The sequence below is a fragment of the Anabrus simplex genome, chromosome 1 (assembly GCF_040414725.1).
Source record: "Anabrus simplex isolate iqAnaSimp1 chromosome 1, ASM4041472v1, whole genome shotgun sequence".
In the NCBI taxonomy this organism is placed as follows: Eukaryota; Metazoa; Arthropoda; class Insecta; order Orthoptera; family Tettigoniidae; genus Anabrus; species Anabrus simplex.
In genome coordinates, this window is record NC_090265.1 from 349,487,042 (window position 1) to 349,510,586 (window position 23,545).

The 23,545-nt window shown below is 40.6% G+C and overlaps 1 protein-coding gene across 1 annotated transcript in view; it reads right to left on the bottom strand.

Moving 5' to 3' along the window:
* Cds (CDP-diacylglycerol synthase) overlaps positions 1-23,545 on the bottom strand; it is a 222,750-nt gene that overhangs the window by 81,881 nt on the left and 117,324 nt on the right. Inside the window, exon 5 of the mRNA XM_067142681.2 lies at positions 8,655-8,857. Within this exon, the coding sequence (XP_066998782.2) occupies positions 8,655-8,857 (203 nt within the window). The remainder of the gene's footprint in view (positions 1-8,654; positions 8,858-23,545) is intronic.

A 23,545-nucleotide genomic window follows, 5' to 3' on the forward strand; every position in this document is an offset into this window, starting at 1 on the left:
TAGACTTATAGGATTATATAGAGCCTATACAGGAGAAGAAGCATGGGGAGATATCTGTGAGAGGCTTCAGTTGGAAAATAATTATATCGGCAGGACTGACCACAAATATAAAATTAGAAGGAATTTTAGCAGAAGCGATTGGGGTAAATTTTTCATCATTGGGAAGGGTGTGAAGGAGTGGAACAGTTTACCAGGGGTAATGTTTGATCCTTTTCCAAAATCTGTACAGATATTCAAGAAGAGAATAAACAGCAACAGAGAAAATAAATGAAATGTTAGAGGGCATTCGACCAGTGCAGGTTAATATAAATAAAAAATGTGTGTGAATAAATTAATTCCATCCCCTGGTCTAAGGAGTTAGGACTGCCTGTAGGGGTGAAGTACAGTGGGGACTTTGAGGGCCCTGGGAACGCTACGGTAGCTGTGAAGGCCCTTCAGGAACTCTGAAAAGTGGTGGCAAAGGGGCTCTGGTTAAGATGCAGCAGGTCATTATGCTACTTAGATTCCAGAATGGGTTAAAAAAAACAAAAACAAAATGTAAATAAATGCAATGTAACTTTTAATCTCATATCACTTGTATAGTATCATTTGAAGTAATTCCACATACTGTATATCAGCTGACTATATTTATAAGTACAGGAGATATTGTAAGTATTATTTTGTAAACGATATAAATTTATTAAGGGTGAGCTGTGTGTTTAACAGAAAAAATTGTTAGCGAATATTGTATAATATTGTATTATAGGAAAATTTTCTTCTCTTGTTAATTTAATATTTAGTGCTTGACATTAATGTATTTTAGTGTACCATTTGCCACCGAGGTAGACACCTCATTTGCAAATAAAGAGATTTTGATTTGATTTGTTATGGAGGGTAAGAGAAGTAGAGGTAGACCAAGACGACGGTGGTTAGACTCAGTTTCTAATGATTTAGAGATAAGAGGTATAGAACTAAATGAGGCCACATCACTAGTTGCAAATAGAGGATTGTGCCGACATTTAGTAAATTCACAGGGGCTTGCAGACTGAACGCTGAAAGGCATAACAGTCTATGATGCTAATGTATGTATGTATGTATGTATGTATGTATGTATGTATGTATGTATGTAATGCATATTAACCTTAAATATTTTTACAGACAGAGCAACCTATGTTAGTTCAACAACTTTTACCTGTGACATATAAGGGTATTATGAGCCTAGGATTTTGTCAGCAATTTTTTCTTAAGATATAGGAAAGTGGCTGAAGTTGCGTATAGAAGTTAGGCAAAACCCACAATTAGACATTGTAATATTATACATGTTATCAACCCCTTAAGCGGGGAGCTCGGTACATACCGGCTCACTCCTAGGTGGGGAACGATTTCCTTGATTGAAGAAAATATTTAATTACTTGATTAAAAACAATCTTAGACTATAACTAACTACTGAGGGACCCTAAGAGAAATATTTACTTGAAAATAATAACGTTAATTGTTGGAAAATTCTATTATTTTAATTTTTCAATACTCTGTGCAAGAACGTACTGAGTGCTTTCACACTGTAATATCGATGTTACTTCGCCCTAATAGCAAAGCTCTGGTTTTTGTTTATACAGTAACTTTTCCCTGAATATTTTAGGCAGTTTACTAACAATCTCTGCCTGGAAATAAATGTTTCTGTATACGTAAATTGTAGATTTACAAAGTTCACGTGTACTCAAAAGATTTACAATGGAATAAATTATAATGCTCACAAAATTTTCTGTTATGTTGATAGCACTTTTGAGGGACCAAGTTTATATAGCTTACCTTCAACTCGTGACATACACTGACTATATTACACTACAATACAAGTAATATTTACAGTATTTACTGTCTTCACAGTGTTATGTCTTTTACAGCTGTTCATTATGATACCCACGGAAGGAGATCATGTTATATAACCTGTCTCGAAGTCGCATAATTCATATGATTCCATTCCGAAATGCGATAGTTTTCTTGGTATGTAAACCTTCCACCCTAGGCATAAGCTTCTGAAAATTTTGCTAACAGGTGGTCAGGTACTGGATTTATCTTGTATATTTTGGGAGAAATTTGTCCATTATTCACCTCATTGTCAGAGGTATGCAAACAGCTGTGGAGGAAAATCTAATGATGATGATGATAATAATAATAATAATAATAATAATAATAATAATAATAATGTTATTGGCTTTACGTCTCACTATCTACTTTTAGGGTTTTCGGAGATGGTGAGGTGCCGGAATTTAGTCCTGCAGGAGTTCTTTTGCATGCCAGTAAATCTACTGACAAAAGGCTGACGTATTTGAGGACCTTTAAATACCACCGGTCTGAGCCAGAATCAAACCTGCCAAGTTAGGGTCAGAAAGCCGGCCAGCGCCTCAACCGTCTGTGTCATCATAGAAAATAGGCATAGTGAACAAGAGAATGAGAAAAATATAGTGTCCTAATTTAGGTTTCTGTACAATCCCCTGCGGCAACACTTATGGTGATGAGAAGCATTATTTCATCCTTATTTGTTTTGCTTTGTTTTCCGTAAAAACTTTCCCTTTACATCACGAAGGAATTTTGGATCAAAGCAGGGCCTTCTTTGTCCATTTTCAGTATAAGTTGACGAAGAACTTGCACTGGTTGAATTGCAATCAGTATTATCGTCACCACTTGAACTGGAATCGAACTCGTGCTGTCTCTTTTGCAACTGCTGAACATTCGCATCAGCTGGGCCCGAACCCTGTAAATTCGAGCCTGCAGTACTTATTCCAGGTATGTTCCTGTCAGTTACGAACTCCCCTTCGGCAGAACTTACTTCACTAATATCACTATTCTCTCCAGTAAATTCCAACATTTTGTTTATCATGACCCGTAAATCATCTTCCTCTAACTGTGGAGGTCGGTAATTCCTTTTAGACATTTTAGCAGAAAAAATGTAAGAAAAAAGGATCGAATAGAACCCTCATCTCTACAATTTGGACGGAAATCATGGATTGTGCCTGTATTACGTCCGCGTACGGTAATAAATGTTGTGTAACTCACGGTAAACACACACTCCAGTCGTGAAGGAAGAAGTCGAAGACTGGGGATAATAAATCAGGTCACAGTTCTAAAATGTCATCAGAGAGGTCCGTTCATTATCATAATCTCTAAAAACCCCTTCTACAGCAATATTATTACATGCAAGGGACGGTTAGGCGATGAGCTAAAGCTTCAGCGCAAAGCTATTAGGCCTTAGGTCGTTCTTGCTCGGACATAAGCTGCGTTCTTTATGATGCAACTCATGGATGATACATTGGTATTGGGAGAACATAGTTGAAAAAATTCACATCAGAGGGCAGACTCATCCAGAATACGCTATTGAAAAGGAAATAAACCTCTGCAGGCAGGCAACTGAGAAAAATAAATGTAATTTGAATTGGCGGATATATCTGCGTTCCCCACCGAGCAAGCGACTTGTAGCCGCGGATCTCGCCGCATTGCCCACCGAACGGGTTAATAAAAATAACACTACAGTTATGTGAGAAAATTTCTGCATCCATTATATCATATCTCAGCCTTGATTTAACTCCTGGTAAGTATATACTGTATTTAAGCAAATAATTCCCACCGCCGAATAATTCCCGCACCTCAACTTTAGGAAGGCTGATTTTGGAAAAAAAAAAAAAAAAGCCAACAATGATTCAAATAAAATCCGCACCCCAATTTCGTAGCTCAATTTTTTAAAAATAAATATGCAGGTATTATTCGCGTAAATACGGTAATTATCTATTCAATTAATTCTATTCCTTTCTTTACAATACTTCTAGAGTTCAACACTAACATTTATATGCCATCCCTACTTGACGTCCAGATCCCTGTACCTTTATCACCGCTCACTGCTTGTTCATAATGGTGATGGATAACATCATAAAGGCAGCAGGAGATTATAGCAGGGAAAGAATGAATGTAATTATGTTTCCAGATGATGTGATCTGGGGAGAAGATGAGGAGGTACAACAGCTGAATGTACTGAATAGAAGGACTGAGCAATGGGGGATCGAGGATTAATGTGGAGAAGAGCAAGACAATGGTGATGTGTGGAGGAAGTAAGGATGAAATGAAGCTATCAAAATTCGAGACACAAGGAACTGAAAATAGTGGAACACTTCAATACTTGGGAAGTGAACTAACAAAAAATGGAAGAATGAATAAGGAAATTTATAGAATACAAGAGGAGAGTGCCTTTTACCACCAAGTATCGAGATTAATGTGGAATATAGATGTATGAGTGAAGGCTAAAGAAGTAATGTACAACGGATATTAGTTACCTATATGGAGATGTGCAGCAGAAACCTAAACAATGACGCAGATGAGAGTAGAGTATAAATAACTGAAATTAAATTCCTGAGTAGTATTGTACAGAAGACAAGGAGGGATAGAGTGAGAAATGAATATGTATGAAAAGAACTAAATGTGCACAAACTAAATGACAAACTGTAACAGATTAAGGTGTCTTGGATACGTCAAGCGGATGAAAGAACACTATCAAGATAAGCACTGGAAAGACAAATGACAGGGAAGAGAGTACAAGGGAGACCATGATTACAATGGATGGACGAGGAATGGTGGAGAGACGGGACGAAGTGGACAATAACCATATTTGTCCTCACATGGTGTCAGGTGGAAAGGGAGAATTGATGACGATAAAATTACGAAAGAAATGCTTAGCAACTTTTTTCCAAGAAATATAATTTTAAGTAAGCTTGCTGACTCTATTATTAATAGAACTAACCATTTAGGTTACAGGTGTACGTTTTTCTTTGAATTACATTTTATTTTCCAGCAAGACCACCTTAAGATACACTGTAATACAGTAGTAAGTAGCCTGTAAGTTAACCAAAGGTTCCAGTTGTATGCTTGCCAAATTTGAGCACTGTCCATCGAGAAACCAAGACTAGGATCCCAAAGATAAAGCATGAACCAAAACAAAGCTAAACTTTTTTTCACAAAAACAATTAAAGATATGAACATATAAATATTTTTCTTGGAAATAAAAATGACAGGTACACTTGTTCTACTCCATTGTTCAACAGGACTGTTTAGAGAGCGTATTCAATTTTAAGGGTCTCAAGCACACGTTTTCCTCTGACTTTCTTCACATTTACTTTCGCAACATAGCCCTCTTAAAAGATAGTGTGATAGTAAGTAGCCTATGTGTTAACCAAAGGTATCAGCTATAAGCTTGCCAAATTTGAGCTCCATCAATCAAATAGTTCTTACATGAGAGGGAAGAAAAGGATAGGAAAAATTAAAAACTTTGAGATTTATTTTTGCTGCCATTTTTTCCTTTGCCGGACTACTTGCCGTTGACACGCATATGCGTCTTTGAACATGATCCGGTTTTGCTTGTCTTTAATGGCCGACACTGTGATTGGGTTTTGTTCTTCTGTAACGGCACTCAGATTAAGGTTCGAGTTACAAGTTCAGGTTATTGATTCGTGACCTGTTACTTTTAAATGTGGTGTAATAATGGATGAAAATGGCGATGACAATTCCACTGGTCCTTTACATTCCAATACAAAAAGTAGGTGCCAAAGGCAAATCAATGAAAAAGCAATGTAAATTGTGCCACGAAAAGAAATGACTCCAATTATTATTGTGCTTGTTCTCTGAAAACCTTGCACTTTGCTTAGAGCGTTTCTTTGGGATTAACCACTAGTGCTATACATAATGTGAATGACTACAATAATATTAACTACTGCATCAAAAAACAGTTACTGAAAGATTTTCTTTGTGTGAATAGTTATTGCATAAAAAATGTAACATAATTTTTTTCAATGCAATGCATACTGTATTAACCCCTCAGCGTCGCAGCCATTTAAAGAGCTTCCTACCCCGCGGCCGGATGAGATTTCAAGTACGCACGACGGAAATACATTGATTCACTTAAAGTGTTATTACAAGTATAAGAGTAGCCCGATATTCACGAAATTTGGAATTCCTTATGACAGAACTAAGTACATGCAGATAATTACATAATTTTTTCACATTTCGTTAGTAATTTAGTTCCGTGTTATAGTGTTCGAAGCACTCTTCGAGTCAGAGACCCATGTCACTCTCCTGGCAGCAGTACACTGATGTCTTCTTTTCGTCATGTTTTGAACACACGATACAACGTCTCTGAGGTTTGGATTTCTCACTCTTTGGTGCTAATTTCCTGATAAAATGTCTTTCCTGCAATCTTGGAACTGTATTATCTGATGCGCGCCGGCGTTGAATATTTCCCGCTCGAGCGAGCGTATTTTGTAAACAAACCTTTCACCAGCTGAACCCGATAAGGTAATTGCTCAATATTTATCTCTGTGACCCGTGTGAATATTATTAGAGAATTTAGGTATCATAATTCACTGCTGAAAACTTCCCTTTGACCTGTATAATTATCTATAGTCTCCTACACGAAATTTCCAAGTACTGTTTCCTCCTTATCGTCACTGTCATAATTTACCACTGTCACAGCAACTATTTCAATACCAGTGCTGCTTATACTGTCACTTCTACTTCCGACTAAACTTTCTTCTGAATTATACAATATTTCAAGCACGTTACTGTCAGTCAAACGATGGCTGAGCGCGGTGCGTGACATGGACTGATGAAGCTGCAGCTAGACTGAAAGCAGCAGGATGAAACTGAATGAGGGGAATAACATTTATGACGAAACAAATCAACTCGATACATATTTCAGATGAAAGGTCACGACATCGTCTTTCAAGCGAGATATATACCATGAACAACTGGTTCTCGTATCGTAAGATAGAAAGCAGCACTAACTCATGCCTACACAGAGCACTCGTGGAGAGTTACGAAAATATTACAAGCCGAGAAATAAAGACAATATAATAAATAAACCGCACTCTCAATGTACAAATAGAGCAAAGAATATCACGCGAAAAGACAAACTTCTCAGATCATCATTTCTTTATTTTATTCTGTGGGAAAGAATGAAGCAAACAGACATTTAAAAAAAGCAGAGAATGGTGCTCAGACTTACCTGACAGATGCTTAACCTCGTGAAAACAACCACATCAGAACGATTCTCAATTCTTATTTATAACACTGATAAAACCGAAAATGTCTTCTTGGAAGCAAAACAATTTGCCTATCAATAACTCCAAAACTCTTCGCGCTATAGCCGTAAATGTGAAACCACGTATGGGTCTATACCACGTATAGAGGTCGGCGGCTACGGAAGAAAAGAGGGTCTATACCACGTATAGAGGTCGGCGCTGAGGGGTTAATGCATCTACCAGTACAGCATGTTATATAGTGCTGATGATGCACATGTGCTTCATCAATGATTTTTTATATGTTTGTGTCAAAAATTCACTTGTAATGTTAAATCTACCCTCTACTATATTCTAACTAACAGAAAGAAAAGAAAAACATATCAGACCATGGGTCAATTTATAGGTTTAACTAAGGCAGCAGTGAATGTGTTAAATCACAGTTCTGGCAGGAACCCTTTGATATTCCGGGATGATACATAGCCAATGTTACCCAGAATTATATTATCTTTCAAATCGTGAAGGCAATTTCTAAATAAGTCTGGTAGTTTCTCTGATTACCTGTTACATATAATCTAACTCACAGTCTCTCTTTATATATTCATATAGAAGTATTCAATTGGTCTCACTTCAGAAAGAGGATCTTTTTTTTAATTCTGAGAAACCATCTTTACAGCCTGAAATAATTATGGTTAATATTAAGAAAATTATTAAAATTGTGAATAAGTTTAAATATCTTGGTGAAATTATAACTTGAAACTCCAATGAAAAATCATCAATAGAAAGCAGAACATTTAAGTTAAAAAAAGCCCAACGATTTACATGGCCAATGTAAAAGAAAAAATCTCTTTCAATAAATGCTAAACTTCAACATTACTGTTCCGTCATTAAACCTGAAGCGACTTATGCTTGTGAAACACTATTAAATTGAACACCAAAGCAACACCTGATACACTGCAAAAGGTTGACAGAAGGATACTCAGAACAATCATTAATAAAATACATCAGGTGGATGGACAATGGAGATTACTGCCTAATGCAGTGGTTTATAGGAAAAGTGAATCTATAATAGATACGATGAGAAAAAGAGGAATTGCCTTTTTCTGTCATCTTTCTAGATTAAATGATAATAGGATAATAAAACAACTATTTAATTACTTTTGGAAAAGTTAAACAAAAAATAATTGGTTTAAAGAAGTTCAGAATGATTTAGAAGAACTGAATATTACAATGAAGCAAATTGAAAATAGAGAAGAAAAAAGGATTCTCAAGAACAAACAAATAAGATTGTCATTAAAAACTGTACAACACAAGAAAGGGCAGCCAGGTCAGCCAGAATGAAGAGGTTTTGGGAAAGGAAGAAGATGATGCAAGCTAAATCTTCAGTTAATTCTTTGTTAACATAAATGTATTTGGGTTTGATTTAAGTGCTCATTGTGGGCATAAATAAATAGATAAATAAATAAATAAATAAATAAATAAATAAATAAATAAATAAATAAATAAATAAATAAATAAATAAATAAATAAATAAATAAATAAATACAAAAAAATAGCACACATAATTAATAAGGAAATTTGAAAAGAGGTGTACCCCAAAAACATTTTTCTTGTACTTACCAAATAAGTCCTTCAAAAATGTTCTGAATAATAAGATAGCTCTGTGTGACAACAATGAGTAGAGCCACGTGAGTCCATGCAAATAAGGAGAATTGCCTCATATAGTACTTCTTGACCAGCGAGAGTACAAACCAGATGAAACCAACCAGATACAGGCAGAATGAGATGAAACGATGATATGTGATCAGCACTCGTAGGTACTCCTGAAAAAGACCATTATTCATTTTTGAGCAATACCAGCAACTATAACAGTACAGTGAGACTACGCAGGCGAAATTTCTTAGTGATACATATTATGTCTCACAGTGACAAAATTAGCTGAATGCATTTGATTTGTTAAAATAAATAAACCCATATATCAAATGATGCCAAGAAAGAAGAATTATCAACAATAAGTACAAAATCAGTCTGCAGTGATAAGAATCGAAAGCGAGGCAAGGCTGCAGTTCCCCCTCGTGTGTGCTTCCACAATTGTAGGGGGCTAACCTTGGTTATAATCTTCAATTGAAGATCCTCTGCATGGTGAGGGGGACTAGTAGCTCCTTTCTTGAGATGCCGAATGGAGCCCTGTTGGGTAACCATTCGGTATACAAGGAGGAGGAAGCTAAAGCAGGGTGCATGTTGCTACCTTCACCCTGGTGGAGGGCAAACGCAACAAGCAGAGGACCAACCCCACCACAGACAATACTGAGACCAGCAAGGGCAAGGAGCAGGAGCCTGGACAGGAGCCAGAGCCAGTCAAGCCTCAAGATTCATCGCAGGAGACGGAGCTGCATGTTCCGGAGACTGCATAAGATACAGCATTGCATGAAGGTAAGGAATGATTTCTTTCATACAATCAAACATACAACATTGTATAGCGGGCTCTAGGGTACTTATAAGAAGTAACCAGAAAGGTGGGTTTTCGGTCGCCCTGATATAGGAACCCTGGCTTAGACAGGGACATATCATGGGAATAAAATGTGCAGGCTTCACTCTCTTCAGTGGAGAAGCCTAGAACATGTATACTAGTTAAGGATCATAACGTCTGGGCTATACCGGGCTTCATTACTAGAGACCTAGTAGCAGTCCTAGTGAGATATGAAGAGGGCGGACAGCCAATAGATTTGGTTTCTGTTCTGCATATTTCCCAGGAGGCTCCGAATCTCCACCCCTGCCGGAGGAGTTCAAGAGACTGGTGGCATACTGTAGGAAACAAGGACTTAACCTCATGAACCATTCTGTTCATTCATTAATAAGCAATATTTAACGCAGATGAAATAATGCGCAACATGACGCCAAATGTAAGGGCGTGATGCCGTATAGAACGCGGGAACTTATGAGGCGATTCCCTAGGCAGGGTGTGGCTATTCATGAGTGAAACAGAAGATATGTTGGAGAAGGAGAGATAAGAATTTTGTTTTGGGAAGTACCATACTACCCTAACAATATTTTAAGCGGGAGTAGTCAGGTTCACCACATCACGGGAATTGAGTGATATCCCCTCTATCTGCAGGTTTTCCAGAATAATAAAATGATGAAAATTATCTCCAGAATTTTAAGAAGCCAATGATACGTTTAACGCCGTTAACAAGTAACGAGATAAACTTCGCAATAATCCAACCACCGTGGGAAACTGTTTAGTGGCTGCATACCAAACTCAAGAGTGTCTCGAGTGAGTTTCCCTGGCGTCGCTTCGCTTTTTGCTCCCTATAAGAGCTGAGAGATGTGGAGGGGGGTTGTTCATTCGACGGTGAGATTGCTGCTAGTGCGTGTCGCGTGTCTGTATTTCGCACCAGAAAACTTTGTCTGAACAAAGATGTAATTACTTCAGTGCGGTCACGCTAATTTTATTCATTGGAGAAGTGATTTGCTCATTTGTTCAGTAACTATGATTATATTAAGATTTTTCTGTTGTGGCGCGGTCGCGAATTTGCGAGCATTCAACTAGAAACATTGCCACATGTAGAGGCTTCCTCATAGAAGTGGCAAGGGCGAATGTAGCAATAGACGTTCTTCGGCAAGAGGATCAAAACCACTAACTAAAACTATCCAGGTTTTGTTTACGGGACACACATGTGTGGTCAAGTTGAGCTAGGTGAAGTGTCAATATAGTTCAGCGGATAAGGCTACGAGTTTCGCATTTAGTAAAGTAAGCCTATACACATGTTAAGACGTAATTTCATCTATTGACAGGACAATAACGTTCCAGTCATTTATCTTACACCCATGAAATTCAGTAGGATAGACGGTGGTGTTGTGCGGTTTATTAACTAAACATCTCATTCCAGTAAGTGTCGTAACACGTTCAAGTCCGAACGCACAAAGTCTTCAAGCCGGTCTTCGGGAGGATAACTTCAGAATGGAGCCACCTACCCTGCTGGAAGCAAGAGGATCGACCCAGGACCACATCGCTACCATGATGGGCTAAGGAGGCACAGCCTAACCCTGAAGGAGGGATAAGGAAGTCACCAAATGTCGGGTAAAAAAAACCATACTTTAGGCATGTGTTAGGATTGGCGGCCATTACGCAGAAATGTAGTAATTAAGTATATAAATATTAGAATACGACTTGATTGTAGCCCATCAGGCTATTTATTAATATGGTTTTAAAATCACTAATTGTAAGGTATAAAGTATAGCGTAAGGTATAGCGACGTGAGTTATGTTATGTGGTGGGAAGAAGAGTGCCAAGTGTTACTCAAGGTTGTTTAGTGAATATTAGATCGGTATATTCCTTAGTATCTGTCGTCGGATCAAATTTTCTTGTAAGTAAGGATCATTTGGATTAGTTTATCATTCTCTCTATTTGGAAGGATAGATAGATCTGCATAACGTAGTGTATGCCCGAGTATGATTTATATGCAAGTATCTATTTGATTGAATCCTGGTGAAATTAAAACCACGTTGTATGCAGTGTCATTAAAATCTTCGACTCCGTTTCACTCTGCCAAACATGGACTTGAACCTTGGACCTAGAGGGTATCAGGCACGTCATAAGTATAGACGGTCGTGATTTTATGAGAAATAGTACAGTATAGTACTTTGTATGAAATGAATTAGGCCCAAGGTGGTCAGTTATTAGAGCCAGATATATAGAATGAGAATTGGCTCCTTACTTGTTCTAAGAAGTTATGGCTTATATGTTTGTCAAGAGAAGACTAAATTGAAAGCCCTCTTGTGATGTTAGCCCAGAACGCAGAGAAACCAGGTCACTGGCGGCCTTGTTTAAGATATTTCTGTGGGATGGGGGAGGCTTTACTGGCTCGACAACCAAGTCAATGGCCCAACCATGCACTCCAGGAAGTCGTGGCCATTTTTAAAAGCCAAGTGTTGTAAAGGATTCTTTCTTTCAGGCCAAGAGTTATTTGTGATAACGATTCTTTCTTTTTGTTTCTCTTTTCTTTCCCACTCACTTGTCAATATTGATGTGTACTTGTATATATGATATATTGGTACTAGTGGATTCTGATTATTAGTTTATCTAGTAAGTATAAAGATTACCCAAGGATATGGGTTCACATTCCTATGAATTTTCATATGTAGTCGGGTAACATATAGCTTCAGTGTTTGGTTTATTTTAGTCGTCGTCTGTAACATGCGGAGTTACTGTTTACATGTAAATATTTCCCCAAAATGTGAGGGAACTTTAGTAGTAGCTTTATTTCTGCGAAACGTCCCTAATGCTGGCATCATGTTTTTATTTTGTAGGTCCAATGGTGTTGTTCCCTAAAATAGGGATACAGGTTTGGTTCACGGATTTCCTCCTCTGCACCAAATCATCACATGATTTTACCTTTGTAAATTACAGTAACGTCACCTCATTTTATCATTGTAAATTACAAATGTAAGCCTTTACGGCATTTATCTTTGCACTACGAGTGCGATCTATTGTAAAAGAGGTATTGTGACAAGACTTTTTTTTAAATCGACAATGCTTTGTTAATTAAATACTTAAATAACAATTGAGTTCCTCATTTCCGTAATTAAAATTAATAGAGTAGTATCGCTGTCCAAGTATACTCTCGTCACAAGAACCCAAAACGCCCATCTGCCGGTTGCAGCTAGGCTGGTGCAGTTTATTTACAGACAGGTAAGCAGGTAAGTTATGTAACCCACTATTGTTTTATGCCCTGTAGGGTATACTCATGGTAGGATGTGATGCCAATGCTCATCACAGCATTTGGGGTAGCAAATATACAAACTGAAGGGGAGAGAATTTCATAGAATTTCTATGTACAACCGATCTTGAGATCATGAACATGGGTGATACCCCTACCTCCATCAATAATAGGAGTGAGGGGATCATAGATCTTACCCTGGGTTCCATGGGAATCATACAGGAATTTTAAGACTGGAAAGTTTCTTTGGAGCCTTCCTTGTCATATCACACACACACTGTGTTTCATATAGAGGGCTCCTTCGAGATCCCATCTTACAGGAATCCTAGACAAAGCAACTGGGCATCTTTTGGAGAGGACGTGAGGAGGGGACTGGAAGGAGGACCCTCAAATATAATCAAGAATAAGGAGGAGCTGGAGCTCAGTGTGAGTTTTCTCACACAGACACTAGTTACCTATTATGAATTAAACTGCCCAGTTATTAAGGCAAAAAGAACAACAGGAAGCTTCAAGTGGAACAGTTATCTGGAACACCTGAGGAGAAACACACGAAGGCTCTGGAACAAATACAGGGAACTTCAAGACCAAGAAAGTTTAGATTCTTACAAAGAATCACAAAGAAAATACAAGTCAGAAGTCAAAAAGGCTTCTAGGAAATCTTGGAGACAGTTTTGCTACTCCATCGAGAGTCAACATGAAGCGGTAAGGCTTAATAAAATTCTAACCTTGGATGGAAGGGCAAGGCTGGGCTCATTGGAATCTCCTTTGGGTGGATATACATCCACAGAGGGGGAGACCCTAAGCTTATTGCTAGATGCCCACTTTCCACGTTCAGTAGTCATGAATAGTGAAGTAGAATCGAGCGCATCCTTCCGACCCTATAGAAGTGGTTGGAAGAAAGCCGCAGAGATTGTTACCCCAAGAAGGGTGAAGTGGGCATTAGAATCTTTTGCCCCTTATAAAAGTCCAGGAATGGATGGGATCTTCCCAGCACTTCTTCAGGAAGCAGGTGTGGTCCTTATACCATACCTGGTCAGAATTTTTAGAGCCTGTCTCACCATAGAGTACGTATACTCCTTGTGGCGTCAGGCGAAGGTAGTGTATATACTTAAACCCGGAAGGTCTTCATAAACGTCGTCGTCTTCTTCTTAAGACTTCGGAAAGACATATCAGGGAGAAAGTATTAAGAGACTGTCCCCTGCATCACCATCAACATGCATACCAACCAGGGATGTCGGCTGAGATGGCACTACACCAGCTTGTTTCCAGGCTGGAGAGTGCCTTGGATCAGCAACAACTTGCTATGGTGGTATTCCTAGACATAGAAAGGTCCTTTAACTACACATCTTTGGGCTCCATAGAACTTAGTCTAGAGAGAAGAGGCGTGAGCAGGATGCTCATAAAATGGATTATGGCCTCACTGCAGGCCCATCAAGTTCTGTTTACCCTCAACGCAGTAATGTTGAGAGCTAATATAGACAGGAGGTGTCCACAGGGAGGAGTATTATCGACAACATTATGGTGTCTGGTAGTGGATGAACTATTTACCAGGTTAAATGTTGGAGGAATTTATGCCCAACATCGAAACTGGACCATGAATGGAAGGAGGCATGTGCTCTTCACATATTAATCCCGCTTCAGTTTGCAGAACGATTCCCGTTGCACATTAATCTGGAGAAAACCAGGTAGCCGATACAACCACAGGAACATCGTGGAACAGGACCAGTATGCAGATGAGATTAGCCTGATGGCGGTGGGAAATTTCCCCAGTACGGTTTCAGAGCTCGTACGAAGGTGGTTTGAAAAGTCTGAGAGATGGCACCACCGGCGCATATCGAAGTCATGTTTAGTTAGTAGCATCTCTTGAATGAACGCACACCAAGTTTCAGCCTTATTGGTCTATTTCTTTGTGTTTGGCATTCGTGTAAATCAAGGAAGTTGAGTGATTTTCAAGAAATGGACGAAAAAAAGAATTTTGTGTGCTGATTAAACATTACTTTATGAAAGGCAAAACGCTTCAGGAGACTAAAGAGAAGCTTGATAAACATTATGGTGACTCTGCACCTTTGATTAGAACAGTTTATAAGTGGTTTCAAAATTTTCAGACTGGCCATACGGGCACAAGTGACGCTGAACGTTCTGGACGGCCTGTGGAGGTTACGAATCCAGAAATCATTGGATCAAATCCATGATATGGTGATGGATGACAGAAGAGTTAAGGTGCATGAGATTGCTAGTGCTGTGGGCATCTCGACTGAACAGGTACATAATATTTTGCATAAACATTTGGACATGAGAAAGTTATCCGCAAGATGGGTGCCGTGATTGCTCATGCTTGACCAAAAACAGAATCGTGTGAAGTGTTGCAAGGATGGTTTGCAGCTGTTCCAGAAGAATCCAGAGGACTTTAAGCATCATTTTGTCACTGTGGATGAAACATGGATACATTACTATACTTCTGAGACCAAACAACAATCTAAACAATGGGTTACCAAGGGGGAATCTGCACCAAAAACGGCGAAGACCGTTCCTTCGGCCGGAAAGATTGTGGCGACTGTCTTTTGGCATTCGCAAGGGATAATCCTCATTGACTATCTGGAAATGGGTAAAGCTATTACAGGTGCATATTATTCATCATTACTGGACCGTTTAAAAACCAAGCTGCAGGAAGCAGGAAAAACGCCCATGATTGGCCCACAAGAAAGTCCTTTTCCATCATGACAACGCACCAGCACACACCTCAGCAGTTGTGGTCGCAAAATTAATGGAAATAGGATTCCAACTCGTTTCACATCCCCCCTATTCTCCAGACTTAGCTCCCTCGGACTACTATTTGTTTCCCAATTTGAAGAAATGGCTGGCGGGACAAAGATTTTATTCAAACGAGGTGGTGATTGCAAACACTAATGGATATTTTGCAGACTTGGACAAATCCTATTATTCGGAAGGGATCAACAAACTAGAACATCGTTGGACGAAGTGTATAAGCCTAAAAGGAGACTAAGTCAAAATATAAAAAAGGTTTATCCCAAACACGTAAGTAGTTCTTATTTCTGCACAGATTTTTTAAACACCCCTCGTACAGAGCTCCCTACGCGGGGTGGAAAGATGGTGCTACGATACGGACTTGTCGGTCAATCCCGACAAGACGGAGCTCGTGGTGTTTACCAGGAGGAGGAGGCTAGATGGACTGTCAGAGCCATTCCTATTTGGGAAAAAATTAGTTAAGACAACTTCAGTTAAGTACTTAGGGGTAATCCTCGAGACAAGACTGAGTTGGAAGAAACATATAGACCATAAGGTGGATAAGGCTCGCAAGATTATGTGGGCCTGTCGCAGGGCCGTCGGAAAGACTTGGGGCCTAGGACCTAGGGTGGTCCAATGGCTTTAGATTTCTATTGTACGGCCCACGATCACCTACGCATCTAGTCTGGTGGCCAGGTTCGGAGAGTAAAACCATGACCAAGTCAAACAGAGTCCAAAGACTTGCAAGTCTAGGAATAACAGGGACACACAATACTACACCATTATGTGCAATGGAGGCCATGCTATGTCTTTCACCCTTACATTCATATGTTAAGGAGATAGCGGAAATGAGTGCTTACCACCTCTGGTCACTCGGAGGATGGTCTTTCAAGAATCCAAATAGAGGTCATGCTTCTATTCTTACAAGGCTTCACCAGACTTGGCCTACGACGATGATCGGGGCCCTGATGAAGCCTAGTTTTAATCTGAATTATAAGTTCACAGTGGTGATACCCACAAGGGAGGAGTGGACCATGGATACTGGGGCCTGTCTTAGGTCCGGGGGCTGTACATGGTACACAGATGGCTCGGGGACAGAGACGGGCACAGGTGCCGGGGTCTGGGGACCTAAGACAAGGCTCTCACATCCCATGAGTAAATATGCTACCGTTTTCCAGGCCGAAGTATATGCAATACTGGCCTGTGCTGTACATGTATGGAACATGCCTGGGCGTAGAAGATGCATCACCATTTGCAGCGACAGCCAGGCAGGTTAAAAGCAGTATGCACAGTTAGAACAACATCCAAAATGGTATGGGAGTGCCAAAGGATGTTAGATAAGCTGTGTGAACTTATCCCAGTTTCCCTGTTATGGGTTCCTGGGCACACAGGAATCAGTGGAAATGAAGTTGACAAACTAGTGAAACAAGGCTCAAAAAGTCCTTTCATAGGACCAGAGCCCTTCCTGGGAGTGTCACTCCAAAGTGTGAAACTGGTAATAGGACAAACCAGTCTCACTTAGACATTTGGAAGAGGCTAAGCACAGCAGGGCAGGCACATGAACGTATTGGAGGGCCTAGCTAAAGTTATAAAAAGGTCCTAATAAATTTGAATAGGACCAGAATACAAATGGTAGTTGGACTGTTGACAGGCCATAATACCTTAGAGACACACCTAGACATCATGAAAATTAGTCAGAATCCGATGTGTAGAAGATGCGGTAGGGAGGAAGAGACCTCCGTCCGCACATGTGTTATGTCAGTGCGAGGCTCTTGCAAGCACTAGACCTCGATATCTTGGCTCACATTTTGTGAGCCTGGAAGACATCAGGAATGCCAACATCCGGACACTGGTATCCTTTATAGGAGCACTAGGTCTGGACTAGGCAAACCCGTCTAAGGGGCACAAAGGGTCTTCATAGACCTACGTGTAGAGCTCACCCATTCCTTATCTATCTATTTATCTCTAAGGCTGCAGTTTGTCCCCTCTCTTTTCCAATGTTAGAACAAGCGGTGCAGGAAATTAAAAACAGAATTTAGAAAAGGAATCAGAAGAAATCCAGATATCACAATGTGGCTCTTATTATTAATTTTCATCTGCATTAATAATAAGAGCCACATTGTTATATCTGGATTTTCTTCATTTCGACAAATATCTGCATTAATAATAAGAGCCACATTGTGATATCTGGATTTCTTCATTTCGACAATTACTTATAAATTGTATAATTTATAATTTATAAATGGACCTTTTTTCATGAATTATTAAGAAAAGAATATTCATTTAGGACATATTCTCTATGGAATATTGTACAAGTGTTTCCTTGACGACTGCTTTCAATTGTAGAAATAATTTATATATTTTCTCTTGAGTTTTTTGTTTGTTTTAATGTTGTCAATCTTATGTTAATTTTAAGGACACTTCCTCTTAAGCATTACTTTGTCAATTTATATATTTTTCATCTAAACAGTGTTATGTGGCTGAAGATGTTGATAAAATAAGAAACATGTACCACTTTTAACCATTAAATTGCCTTAAGCAATCATTGTATCGACTAGATGGAAAATAATAAATACTTAATTGTGAAACCAGGAGAAGGTTATCACCCACTACAGTATAACGCTGCCAAAAGTCGAGCGGAATTACTGCGTGGCGCGTCGGGAACTGCTGGCATTGTGAAGACCTTGGGGTACTTCCACAAATACCTGTATGGGCAGCCATTCCATCTGCGCACTGACCATCCTGCCATGATCTGCCTTCTGAGCTTCCATAACCTGGAGGGGCAGATGGATTGTGTGATATGCTTTAAAGAGTAACACCAAACACTGTCTTGGTAGGAGACACTCCAATATTTATGCTCTGTTCAGAAGACCGTACCCCAGGAACTGAACGCACTGCCAGTATGGGGACAGGTAGGTAGGCGCTGTGGACATTCGGGCCACAGCCGCTGAAGGTTGGTATCAAGCCGACTTGAGGAGGGAGCAGCTGAAGGACGACACCAGGCAGATTACGCAGGGCTTCAAGGCGGAACGGCGAAGCGAATGGAAGGATATTGCCGTACACAGTCAAACCTACAAGACATACTGAAGCAGTGGACATCACTCAAGGTCAACAATGGGGTGCTAACTGGCATGTGGGAGTCTGTAACCATACACAAGTATGATCCCCGATTTTAGGTTCGGAAATTTTCGTAAAATAATTCATAATATAAAGTAGTGAATATCATGTGAGTTTGTTCAATTGAGATGTAAGGACACAGTATTATAAGAAGGATTTGTAGTTAGGGAATACTGAACAGGTATATCCTTATATTACACATGGCCTAGCAGTGAAGATTGTGCAACATGGGAAACAGTAACTACATCAATAAAGAAGGCTGAAATCGGATGAAAGTGTTGCCACGAGTGTGGCTTGGAAACCTGGAGTACAGCTGGGAAGTATAGGCTGCAGATGGTAATTCATCAATATGGATGAACACTAGAGATCACTAACTTTCACATCATCAGCTCGGTAATCAATCCAAGAACTTCGATTCTGAATAACATTGTGTTGATTGAGAGATGTCTGAAGATGGTTCAATTAGAACATTGCTACCAGTGGACTATTTCAGACTGAGTCACACTGAGCAAGCCTATATATACGTGTGCGCTTGCGCGACGAGGTCATTATTCACTATCCATTACAGAGTGAGTAGTGTTGAAAAACTTTGATTATGGAGTCATTACTGAAGAGAACCAGTATGGAATAGACTACGGAGTCATTACTAGTTCTTGATGTCGTGTGCATTCGGTGGAAGACGCTACATAGTGTTCATCTCTCAGTCATACTCCGGTTTATTCCTCTCCGAGAAAATGTACAGTGTGTGAGGAGGTTTATATGTGTAATCTGGAGGCAATGCATTGTTGTGAACAGAACTGATTATGGCTAGATAAAACCGTAGACCAAGTGTTTATTACTTGTTCATTCATTGACTAATACGACATGGTTGTTGGTATTTATTAATTCCACACTACCCATTTTACACTGTGAAGGTGTATGGCTTAATTAACAGAGTATAGTGAAGTGACTGGGATTGTTTTTTTTTCTTTCTTTTATACAGTTATAACATGTGGTACATTGATTCCAGAGTGACGATGCTATTTTGTTCATTTAAACGAGGTTAAGAATGGGTAGTCGTCTTATCCGCATGAAATCATCTATCTGAAGTGTGGCCTTCAGAAGTATGTACATTTGTGGTGTATAAATAGTAGATGATGTTTGTGGATGTTTATTTTTGTAAGCAGCAAAACAAGTTGGTCTCATCACATGATTATTGTTGGTGTTTTCTTTTTCTCTTTTGGGAGTAAATTCTCATACTGAAACTTATGGTAAATCTTTTATTGGTGGAGTAACGGAAAACCTGGCATGCTACCCAAATTTATTTTCAAAGATAAATAGTAACAGTACGGTAATAAAACCAACTTATGAGTCTCGTCAGCCTGATGACTGTAACCTTGGGAGGAGGAGTTCATTCGTGCCCTAGAGAGTCAATTATTCCTGTAAATCTTTTGCAGGCAGCACCCAATTTTGTCAATTATATTTTATTCTAATTACTAATTATCCGTTTTGTATTTCATTTTGCTCAGTTATTAAAAGCCTACCGATGGCAAGAAACTGATTGCCCAACTGATATTCCCCAGGAGTATGAAGAAAGAAGTGGTGACCGAGTTGCATGCTAGCACCACAGCTGGGCCACCTGGAGTGAAGAAGACTCAGACTATGAGAGCAATACTATGGGATGCACTTCAGGAACAATGTCAAGAGAACATGCCAGATGTGCTGTGAGCAGAGGCCTCTGTACCAGAAGTAGGGACCAGAACATTTAGTACAACGTCGGAGCACTTTGAAGAGGATCGCCATCGACATCGCTGGGCCATTCTTCAAATCCACGCTGGGAATAGTTACCTACTCCTGGCCATGGACTTCTTCATCAAGTGGCCAGAAGTCTACACTATCCCTAACCAGGAGGCAAATACAGTAGTCGATATCTTGGTGGAAAAATCTTCTGATACTTTGGTGTACCGAGGGAACTGCACAGCAACCAGGACAGGAACTTTGCGTCAAGGCTAATGCTGAAGGTTCTACAACATCCGGGAGTTCAGAAGACCCACCCTCAGCTAGACGGCATGGTGGAGCGTTTCATAAAGATTACCGAAAAGCACCACAGAAAGGTGGTATCGGTGCATCAGAGGAACTAGGATGAGAGGGTCCCATTCTTCTTCATGGCTTATCGAGTGTCCACCCATTACATGAAAGGCATGACACCTGCCAACATGGTACTAGGAGGAAGCTACGCCAGCCACGTGATCTGATGTTTGGATCGGCACCAGAGCATGAGCTGCCAGTGACGGACTACGTATGGGAGTTGGTGGATGGGCTCAACGACATCCATGACTATGCATGACAACATATGAGGGTAGCAGGCGACAAGATGAAAGCCCGCAACAATATGCCGGCGAACTCTGTGAACATCCAGGAACGTGACCGGATTTGGCTGTACAATCCTGCGCAGACAAACGGGAAATTACTGGTGCTTCAGGCGCCGTGGGGAGAGACTCATACTGTCGTCACTAGGATTACTGACGTCATCTACAGGATCCAACGTAGGGAAAATTAAAGTTGTCCATCAGGACCACCTGATGCCGCATCGCAGAGCAGCCAGGGAACGAGTAACCTTGAGGAAGGGGCAGTTTGATGGTGTCCACTATTTTAATATAAGGTCTTGGGAGGAGCAAGTCAGCCTGGCTCCATCCCAGAGTGACGTTAGCGAGTTAGGGGCCCCACCCTCTCGTCACTACTGCAACAAGTCAGAGATGAGTCCGGTGCAGAGCACAAGACCCCTCTGGTACCAGTACCATCACTGCTCCGTGATCATATCCCAGAATCCCTAGCAGCACAAGAGGAACCCAGAGCTCTCCAAGTCCAAATAATTCCAGGGGCTTCTACTCTTGCGAAGTATCTGGAAGGGCCGGCCTCCCTACATAACACAGGTCGGACAGGCTCGAGATGATTCAGTCTGGGTTCAGTTCCGCCAGCGATTGAGAGACGATTATGGTTCAGTTCCACCAGCGATTGAGACACAGTTCAGTTCTGTGAGTAACAGTGCTGAACCGGACGAGTTGGCCGTGCGGTTAGGGCCATGCAGCTGTGAGCTTGCATCCGGTAGATAGTGGGTTTGGACCCCACTGTCGGCAGCCCTGGTATTCCGTTTCCCATTTTCACAGCAGGCAAATGCTGGGGCTGTATCTTAATTAAGGCAATGGCTGCTTCCTTCCCATTCCTAGGCCTTTCTCATCCCATTGTCGCCATAAGACCTATCTGTGTCGATACGACATAAAGCAAATTGGAAAGAAAAAAAAAAAGACAGTGCTGAGAGTGCATGTTGTGGAGCACTGGGAGGTGCTGTTGTGTGTAAACTGACAACAAATGCAGAACAGTGCAGCTGATTGATGAGCAACAGTGAACAAAACCTGCTGCGAGTATATGGGCTGGTATCAAAATCAGAACCGCGAGACTGTGTTGCGCGTACATGAAATGCGAACCATGCAGCCATGATAGTTGTAGTACAGCAAGTTTAATCGTGAAATGTCCTAGGGTCCAACAAACAGTTGCAGAAGGGTGTGTAATATAATAGTTTTAGCTTGGAATAACTAGCGAGACTGAACAGTAAGAAAGAGAGAGAGCATGGACTGTGTAATGGTGTGCCTGTGTAGTAATATGGCAATAAATGTTAGTTAAATCCTAGAATAAACGCTACCAGTTATGTATATATTTACCAGCTACTCACCTCCATGTTAAAAAATAAAATACATGCTAAACATTCAAATGGAAGGGCTATGTCCATGGTACTGGCCTTCAGTTCAGAGGAGCACAAGTTCAACCCTGGCTTTTAACTGAGTAAGGTTTAATTTCTCTGGCTCAGGGACAAAGAATTACAGGGGCTTCTACGCTCGTAAAGTACCTGGAAGGGCCGGCCTCCCTACATAACACAGGTCGGACAGGTTTGAGACGATTCAGTTTGGGTTCAGTTCCACCAGCGACTGAGAGACGATTATGGTTCAGTTCCACCAGCGATTGAGAGATGGTTCAGTTCTGTGGGTGACAGTGCTGAGACTGGACGAGTTGGCCGTGTGGTTAGGGCCGTGCAGCTGTGAGCTTGCATCCGGGAGATAGTGGGTTCGAACCCCAATGTCGGCAGCCCTGAAGATGGTTTTCCGTGGTTTCCCAATTTCACAGCAAGCAAATGCTGGGGCTGTACCTTAATTAAGGCCACGGATGCTTCCTTCTCATTCCTAGGCCTTTCTCATTCCATCGTTGCCATAAGACCTATCTTTGGAAAAAAGAAGAAAAAAAGACAGTGCTGAGAGTGCGTGCTGTGGAGCACTGTTGGGGGGCTGTTGCGTGTAAACTGACAACAAATGCAGAACAGTGCAGCTGATTGATTAGCAACAGTGAACAAAACCTGCTGCGAGTATATGGGCTGCTATCACAATCAGAACTGCAAGACTGTGTTGCGCGTACATGAATTGCAAACCATGCAACCGTGATAGTTGTAGTACAGCGAGTTTAATCGTGAACTGTCGTAGGATCCAATGGACAGTTGCAGAAGGGTGTGTAATGTAATAGTTTTAGCTTGAAATAACTAGCGAAACTGAACAGTAAGAAAGAGAGAGAGCATGGACTGTGTAATTGTGTGCCTGTCTAGTAATATGGCAATAGCTGTTAAAGTGCTTTTCTACTCTGATGGCGGGCGGTCTACATGCTGTCAGGGGAAGTGGGGTGCGGGCAGTATGTCACTGCCCAATCAGACAAAAGATCGCCTAGCGGTGGCGCTGAGAACTATTCAGTCGCCCGGAGACTTTGCCGTGCTCACTTCGCTCCACGAACTGCTGTGTTGCCGGGTAGTCTTACTGTGTGTGTTGGGTATTACAAAGAGTTTGTTTTGTGAGTAATTCTTGCCGCGTCCTTTACTGCATTCTTCGATTAACGTTTTCTTGGTATGTGATG